Consider the following 9263-nt stretch of genomic DNA (forward strand, 5'->3'; position numbering starts at 1 on the left):
AAGCGAGTCCAGGAAAGCCAGGACTATTATACAGTGAAAACCCTGTCTCAAAAAAACAAAAACAAAAAAACCAACCCAACAACGTCATTCAATATGTCGAGCTTTCATTTTGTAAGATGCAAAAGTTACAGTACTGAGGAGACATCTCTCCCTACTCTGATAGTTTACATTTAGGAGAGACGAGACAAACGAAGACAAAAACAAGGTGATTTCTGAGAGCTGCGAACTTAATACACTAGGACGCAGGGCAGTCCACCTTCCTGCCTGTTCCGCAGGAACCGGCGGGTGGCCAATACCGGAAAACATCTGGAGCACGGGCTCCTTGGGCAGGCCTCGCCCACCCTGGTGACGTCACCGAACCGCACCAGCCAATCAGCTCTTCCTGGCTCGAGCTAGGCGGCCTAGCTTGCGGGAAGCCCGGCGGCTCGTGTTGAGACCCTGCTGAGCCGCCGTAGCTCCCTGCCCCACGCCCAACGTCCGCGTCGCCGTTCTGCGCCGCCGCCATGGCCGACGTGGAGGACGGCGAGGAGCCCTGCGTCCTGTCCTCGCACTCCGGGAGCGCAGGCTCCAAGTCGGGAGGCGACAAGATGTTCTCCCTTAAGAAGTGGAACGCGGTAGCCATGTGGAGCTGGGACGTCGAATGCGACACCTGCGCCATCTGCAGGGTCCAGGTGATGGGTAAGCGCTGCAACGCGAAGCTGTGACGCGGCCTGCTGGGCGGGTCCCGGCGGCGACATCTGGGCCCGGCCGCCCGGCTCCCGGGTGATTCCTGCAGGTGGTGGGCGTGACCCGTGAAGCTGAGGCTGTGTGGGCAGCCGGACGGCCAGCAAACCTCACAGCGGAGGTTTTGAGAGGCGCTCGCGCTCCCCGGGGTGCCGTAGAACTTGCCCGTTTAACCGAGGTTGGCCTTGAACCCTTGGTGCGCCTGCCTGCCTGCACCTCCCAGACTCTGGAAATGACGAGCCTGTGCCACCGTGCGGATCTCGCGTCACGGTTCTGTCTGTCACCAACCGAATGATGCTCACTCAGTCTCAGTTTGCCTCCAGAGACAACCGTTGCCGTTTCCGGATTCGCTGCTGCTGTTTGGCTGGCTCTTAGATTTAAGCTGGACAAGACGAGTCAGATAGGGCTCTCTTGTCTTGAAGCGAGGGACAAGGATTGCTTGATTCACAACAGGAAACGTCATCTTGCCCCCTTGTCACCATAGGGTACCGTTTCTTAGAGAAAATACTGCTCTCCTCTTTTGTGACTTCTCAAAGAACCTTTTTTCATAAATAGTCTTCTATTTTAGTATTTTCAACGAGAATATTGGAACTCTAGTTGAGTTTTACATAAGTTTTAAGAGCTCAGTTCACCTTGAAAAGAATGCTGGCTTTTCCTTCTTTTCTCTTTTTTTCCGAGACAGAGTTGCTCTGTGTAACCTCGGTTGTCCTGGACTCACTTTGTAGACCAGGCTGCCCTTGAACTCATAGTGATCCGCCTGCCTCTGCCTCCCGAGTGCTGGGATTAAAGGCATTTATCACCACGCCCGGCTTTCTTTTCTTTTCAAATAGGGTTTCTTTGTTTAGCCCTGACTGTCCTGAAACTTTATAGGCCAGGCTGGCCTCAAACTCAGAGAATGGTCTGCCTCCCCAGAAAACTCGGCCTCCTCAGTGCTGGCCTTAAAAGTGTGCACCGCTACTGCCAGGCTCTGTGCTTTTTTAGACTGGTTCTATCTCATGTAGTCCAGGGTGGCCTTGAACTCCTGATCTTCCTGCTTCCTCCTCCCAAGTGCTAGAGAGTGGTGTTAGACCTGTCAAACCACCATCATTCTGGAGGCTGAGGCCGCAAGATATAAGTGAGTGCGAGCCCGGCCTTGAACAGAGCAAAAGCCAGGGCCTGGAGAGTGCTTCCACAGTTAAGAGCGCAGGCTGCTGTTACAGAGCACCCCAGTTTGGTTTCCCACACGCAGAGGACAGCTCACAACCCTCTGTAACTCCAGTTCCGGTAGATCCAACACCTCACTCTGGCCCCAGAGGGCACCACATACATATGGTATGCATACACAGATGCAGGTGACATAAACAGAAAATTTTAGATTACTGTGAAAACACCCTAAAAGGCCATTTTCTTAAAAAATATTTTTTTTAGAGTAGTTGAAATTAACTGATTTTCTGTAATTTGAAAACTGCTTGAGCCAGGCATGGTGGCGCACGCCTTTAATCCCAGCACTGGGGAGGCAGAGGCAGGCGGATCACTGTGAGTTCGAGGCCAGCCTGGTCTACGAAGCAAGCCCAGGACAGCCAACGCTACACAGAGAAACCCTGTTTCGAAAAACAAAACAAAACAACAACAACAACAAAAAACCAAAAAAAGAAAACTGTGCTTGGTTCTTGGCAGTGAGACTTAAACATAGAATTGAGATTTTTCCTCAGGGCCCTCACAAGGCAGAGGCAGGGGGATCCCTGAGTGCCAGAACAGCCATGGCTCCTCAGAAAAACCCTGTCTCAAAACAACAACAAAATTACATTTGTTTATTTTGGGGGGCTTACAAGGATGTTTTGGGGAGTTGATTCTCTCCTGCCATGTGGGTCCCAAGACTTCACTCAGGCCTGTGTCTTAACCTGCTGAGCAAGCAGTCTAGCTGGCTAAAGGTTGACTTTTTGTTTTTTGTTTTGTTTTTCAAGACAGGGTTTCTCTGTTACACAGAGCCCTGGCTGCCCTGGACTCTCTTTGTAGACCAGGCTGGCCTCAGACTCACAGAGATCCGCCTGCCTCTGCCTGAGTGCTGGGATTAAAGGTTTGTGCCACCACACCTGGCAGTAATCTTAAAGTTACTTATTTTCTTATTCTAAAATTGACCTGTCATCCCATTGCACTATGGGTAATCTCCCTCCCTTGGGTTCCACCCATAGCCCATTTCCTCCTGAAAGTAGCCATTGGCGTAGAGAGGAGGCCAGTTCACCTGTGCAGCCAGGTTTTCAAAGCAAGAGTAGAGTATCTGTGGTAACTTAGACATTTCACATGGCCTTTTTGGAGCCTTGGTTTCCTACTTGACAAAAGAGGCAATGGGTCGTCCCCCAGTGCTGGAGGCAGGCCCAGGTCCAGCGTGTGATTGGCACACCTGGTGGTGTCTTGCCTCACTGCCCATTTCCTAGTGAGCTCCAGGAACCTTGGCCATTTTGTCCTACCAGGTCACACATCCCAACTGGATGCTTGGGAGTTATGGATACAGCCTTGAGGCAGTTTTCATCTGTGTGGAAGAGGCCAGGGTGGCTGTGGGGTTTTTGTTTGTCGAGGGCGAGAGTGTATGGAGAAGCGAGCAGTAAATGCCCGGGCTTGAGCCAGAGTAAGGAGAGGCAGCGAGCAATCTTCAACTCCGCACTGGCTATTTTTACCAAAAGCCTAACAACACACTGGGTGTGTAAAAAGCTAGTCCTGGGGCTGGAGAGATAGACACAAGTCACTCTTCCTAACAACACACTGAGTGTGTAAAAAGCTAGTCCTGGGGCTGGAGAGATAGATGGCTTAGAGGTTAAGAGCACTGGCTTTTCTTCCTAAGGACCTGGGTTCAATTCCCAGCACCCACATGGAAGTTCATGCTGTCTGTAATTCCAGTTCCAGAGGTCACATAGACGGAACACCAATGTACATAAAAATAAAAGAAGTTAAAAGGGCCACAGGAAGGGGGAGCTTGTCCTGAACTCACAGCAGCCCTGCTGCCTCAGCCTCCTCAGCACACTGATTACAAGCCAGGATCCCCACACTCACACTGTCTTCTCTAACCTCCCTTTTCTTTCTGGATCTGGACAAATGGTCTGTGCTTAGGAGCCTGTCCTGCTTTTGCAGAGGGCCTGCAATCAGTAGCTAGCACCAGTGTTGAGAGCTCACAAACCGCCTGTAGCTCCAGTCCCAGGGCTGCCCCGCCCAGCACCTCTGGCCTTCAGCGGCATCTGCATGCACATGAGCATACCCAGATTTAGGCCCCCACACATGATTAGAAACAAAAGCCTTTTCTGTTGATTTGAGCTTCCTTTTACCTAACTTGGATGATGTATACAGTTAAAGAATGAATCAATGTCATTGTCCTAAGGCATAGTACTGGTTGAATTTTAGAAACTTGTTGCGCACCCCTTAGGGTCCCATTCTTAGTATTTACTACATCATTTATTCAAGTACTTTGCCATTGTTGAGTATGTGGAAACTCCTTCTTGGTCCATGCTACATGTTATTGTTGGGCGGGGCCAGGGACACATGCTTGTAATCCCAGGACTTTGAGGCAGTTCAGTTTAGAGGTTAGCAGGGGTTATGTGAGAGACCAGATCTCAAAAAACCAAAAAGAAAAAGGAAAGAAAAGAAAAACAAAAACCTTTATTGGTTCCTTCAGTATCCTAGATCCTTGTGAGTGTATAAGCAAATAATGAATCCATGCATATGGCTTATTTATTTAAAGTTGGTCCATGTGAGTGAGCAAGCTGGTGGTCAGCTTACAGAAACTTGTTTTGGTGGAGTTGCCATCTTTAACTCTGACTTTTCTTTCCTGCCACTGCCAAGCTATATTGTCATAAGAGCGTGTAAAAAAAATCGTTAGCCCTTGTGAAACATTAATAAATTAGTAGAATGCCATGTATTTTATTTCTCTTTAAATAGTTATTTTTTAAATGAGAAAGTAATAATATGAGATTTATCTTCATCTCTGATCCTTGGGGCTTTTGTTTGATTTTGAAAGTCTGGGTTTCCAGTGTTGCCTCCTGAACTCAGATGAGACTCGCTTTGTTTACTTTTAGATGCCTGTCTTAGATGTCAAGCTGAAAATAAACAAGAGGACTGTGTTGGTATGTGGTCATTTCTTTCTCTGGCCTTTTCAATTAAAGATTTTCTTCTGTCTCTGTTTGATGTTTGAATGTTGGAATATGCAATTGAAATTGACTTTATTAAACTGGCTATGGTAACCCAGACCTGTAAACACTTAACTAGAGAGCTTGAGACCAGCTTTTGCTATATAGTGAAACCTGTTTTTCAAAGAGAAAAAAGAGAAATGGCTTTGTCAGTACATAAAAATAAACCATAAATAAAAATCAACAAAATCAGAACTAAAACTAGAAGGGAATGAATTGTAACAGAAGACTTCTTGGTAAAACATCTTTTTGCTGAATGCAGTGGTTTATGCCTGTAATCCCAGCATTGGGATCTCTATGAGTTCAAGGCCAGCCTGGTCTACATATGGAGTTACAGGACAGCCAGGGCTCTGTTACACAGAGAAACCTTGTCTCGAGGAGGGAAAAAGAAACAACAACAAACATCTTTTTAATAATGTTTTAGTTCTCAAAAGACCTTATTAAAATAAATTTGCAAATTATTTTATTATTTTAATTAAGACTTGGATATATATTCCATTCACAGTCAAGCCAGAACTGGTAGCACACACCTATACCTCCAGCCTCTGAGGCAGAAGGGTCACTGCAAGTTGGGTACCAGCCTGGTCTATGATAGCAAATCCCAGGCTTGTCAAGACTGTGCTGTAAGACCCTGTCTCAGAAGCAGAAAAAAAGAAAGAACAGGACAGGAGAAAGAAAGAACAGATTTCAAGACCTGAGCATGGTGGCCTAATCCCAGAACCTTGCGAGGCTTAGACAGGGCAATTGCCATGGCCTACATAGTGAATTCCAGGAAGCCTGGGCTATATATAGCAAGGCCCTGCCTCAGCAGAGAACTCCAGCCACAGATGCCTTTCTCCAGCCACTCTGCAAATGTGATTTGTCAGATGAAGAGCTGCACGGCTTGCTGGTGTGGGCACTTTGGGTATGGGTGACGGCGGGTTTTAGTTTTTGGTCTCACTGTGTGGCTCAGACTTGGAACTTGCTATATAGACAAGGCTGGTCTTTGAGTGAACCTCTCCTGCTGCCTCCTTAGTGCTGGGACTGTAGCCAGCTGGATGGCTTAGCATAATTCGTTGATTGTAGAACAACAGCTCACTGGATGTACAGCTGGTGATGTTCTATACCATCTGTTGTAATAGCCAGCTATAAATTGAGAGCCTGTAAAATGTTGTATCTTGGTAAATAAAAGTAAGAAAAATGATGCCGGGTGTAGTGGTGCACACCTGTAATCCCAGCACTAGGGAGACAGAGGCAGGTGGATTTCTGTGAGTTTGAGGCCAGCTTGGTCTACAAAGTCAGTCCAGGACAGCCAAGGCTGTTACACAGAGAAACCCTATCTCAAAAAAACCAGAAAAACAGAGGCGGGCGGATCGCTGTGAGTTCAAGGCCAGCCTGGTCTACAAAGTGAGTCTAGGACAGCCAAGGCTACACAGAGAAACCCTGTCTCGAAAAACCAAAAAAAAAAAAAAAAAAAGTGAGAAAGATGTTTTTTAGTAAAGCGGGGCGCAGAAGCTCCCTAAGGTGCCCCATGACTGAGGAGGTCTGGGATCTACAGCAGGTTCAGGCCCTTTAGTCTCCTAACTTAAGACAGCTAGTGAAGCTGCTTAGGAGCAGGGTGTGGCTTCACCTGGAAACTCACTGGCACCTTTCCTAAGTGTAACATGTAAATATTTTTGTAGATAAGGTCAAAAAACGTATTTTGACCACTTACTCAACTTTTTTCAGAACTGTGAGTCATGGATGTTTTCTTGGGTTTTTATTTTTAAGATTTATTTATTATTATGTATACAGTATGCATCAGATCACATTATAGATGGTTGTGAGCCACCATGTAGCTGCTGGGAATTGAACTCAGGACCTCTGGAAGCGCAGTCAGTGCTTTTAACCACTGAGCTATCTCTCCAGCCCTTTCTTTGGTTTTTTAACTCTAGTTTTGAATTTAGTAATTTAGTTTTAAAAAATACAGAAGCCGGGCGTGGTGGCGCATGCCTTTAATCCCAGCACTTGGGAGGCAGAGGCAGGCGGATCGCTGTGAGTTTGAGGCCAGCCTGGTCTACAGAGTAAGTCCAGGATTGCCAAGGCTACACAGAGAAACCCTGTCTTGAAAAACCAAAAAAAAAAAAAAAAAAAAAAAATTAAAAAATACAGTTTTGCTTTGATGATTTCATGAGCACACGATGTATGTTCATTATGCCTACCCCTTGCTCGCCCCACTGCCCCTCGTGTGTTCCTCTCCTGCCCCCCTGAGCCTGCATATCTAAACTGAACTATGTCGCCTCTGTTGATTTGTTTGTCTGTTTCCTTGTCTGATTCTGAGGCAATGTCTTGCTTTGTAGCTACAGTGGCCTAGAATGGGCTGCGCTCCTCCACCTTGGAGCTCAGATTACAGGCATGCATGCACCCACTCAGCTGTTCTTTTCTTTCTTCCAGTGGTCTGGGGAGAGTGTAACCATTCCTTCCACAACTGCTGCATGTCGCTGTGGGTGAAACAGAACAATCGCTGCCCTCTCTGCCAGCAGGACTGGGTGGTCCAGAGAATCGGCAAGTGAGCTGTAGTGGAAGGAGCTCCTGCTGTGGTTGGCAGCCCTGGACGATCTTGCCGTTACGAGAGAAAGACGAGACTCTCCAGTGAGTTCACTCATTCTTCAGATAGAACAGATGACGTGTGGTCCTTGGAGACTCATCCAAGGCGCGGTTTAGTGTTTTGTCTGTTTAATTTTGAAAAAGTCTCTACAATTAAGAAGATAATTTATTAAAAACTGTCCTTTCCTACCTCGGTTGTGTGTGTGATACGTACTGCTTAGAAGAGCAATAAGAGAAAACACTGAAAACAGAAGGATCTTTATTGTTTATCTGTCAGCACACAAGGGCGGGGAGAGCATTGCATTCACAGAAGAGCATTTTTGTTTGATGCTTGGTTGGATAAGAAATAAATAAAAGAAAAGCCAGGTGTGGTGGCACACTCCTTTAATCCTGAGCACTTGGGAGGCAGAGGCAGGCGGATCACTGAGTTTCAGGCCAGCTTGGTTTACAAAGTGAGTCCAGGACAGCCAAGGCTACACAGGGAAACGCTGTCTCGAAAAACAAAAGCAAAATAAATAGATAAATAAATAAAAGAATGTTACAGGAACAAATAAAATGCATTTAAGAACCCAATTCCTACTCTGCTCCTGATACTTTCTGTTGCTGGGAGAGAGGCAGCCCATGGTTTCTTTTGCTATGAACAAGACTTTCACTTTTAGATCCATGAAGAGGGTAAATAAACTAACTCTCAGGTAAGTGGGACTTTGTCTTCCTAGTTCTCACCTTTGACTCATCAAGGAAAAGTAGATTGCACTCACCTCACTGTTCAGTCACTTGGTTTAAAGAAGCATTTTCTGTTCCTAGTAAGGTTATACCAAAATATTAGTGGGAAAATGCTTACCAGTGCAACATTGCAGTGTATTATGCAGTGTTTTAATAAATGAAATACTCTGCTTTGGGTTATTAAATTTTTCTATACCCTTAAACTTGCTAATTTGTTTAGTAAATAATTTGAAAAAATAATAGACTATATTAAGTCAATAAAACTTAATTATTTGTCAGTAAACTTAATTGTGTGAAAACACACAAACAAAATTTTATCAAACTCACCCAGTGGGGCTGGGGAGGAGGTATCTCACTGTGTATAGTGCTGGGTGAGTCTGAAGACCAGACTTCTGTTCCCTAGACTTCATGGGATAGCCCAACCCTGTTACTCAGGAGGTAGAGACAGGAGGATTCCTGGGGCTTGCTAGCCAGCCTGAGGCCAAATTGATAAAGTCTTCAGCGAGAGGCCCTGTCTCAGAAAATAAGGACAATTGAAGGAAACCTGAGCTTCTGGCCTGTGAACATACAGGGACAAACATATACAAGTTTCATTCAAAGGTTATTTGGGGCCATAATTTTTTATTCTAAAGTGGAAATTACTGATAGGAATTTAAAAAAAAAAACAACACGGGGAGCAGGGGTAGTAGGGCGAGGAGTGGCTGGAGAGCTGGCTGAGTAGTTTAGAGCACTTGCAAAGGACCCAGATTCAGTTTCCAGCCCCCACGTTGCAGCTCACAACTAACTCCAGGAATCCAGCATCCTCCTGTGGGCTTCTGTGGGTACTGCATGTACAGGGTGCCCATATAAACATGCAGACAGACATGCAGGCGAACACTCATACGCTCCAAAATGTTTTTAATGGATTTAAAATAAAAATTCATTGAGAATTACAGAGGGTTTCTTCAGAGGATGGCAGGGGCTCACTATAGCCCTAGCTGTACTGAAAGTGAATGGAGGTTGGCCTCTGACTGTGGCAAACTCCTTGCCTCTGCCTCCCAAGTGCTAGGATTACAAGTATGCACCATTATGTCTCGTTGAGTTATGGTCTCTGTGTCT

The 9263-nt window shown here is 46.1% G+C and overlaps 1 protein-coding gene across 2 annotated transcripts; it reads left to right on the forward strand.

Moving 5' to 3' along the window:
• Positions 1-371: 371 nt before the first annotated feature.
• On the forward strand, positions 372-7631 carry RNF7 (ring finger protein 7). 2 transcript variants are annotated; one of them, XM_084754250.1, is made up of 3 exons: positions 372-671; positions 4767-4814; positions 7290-7631. In XM_084754250.1, exons 1-3 carry the CDS (start codon positions 504-506, stop codon positions 7344-7346), a joined length of 273 nt encoding a protein of 90 aa, XP_084610376.1. In that variant the 5' UTR covers positions 372-503; the 3' UTR covers positions 7347-7631. The 2 variants fall into 2 exon arrangements, with proteins under 2 accessions (XP_084610376.1, XP_084610375.1); XM_084754249.1 differs by having other exon boundaries at positions 401-678.
• The last annotated feature ends 1632 nt before the right edge of the window (positions 7632-9263 follow it).

This window comes from Acomys minous (genome assembly GCF_964271855.1).
Source record: "Acomys minous genome assembly, chromosome: 13".
NCBI lineage: Eukaryota > Metazoa > Chordata > Mammalia > Rodentia > Muridae > Acomys > Acomys minous.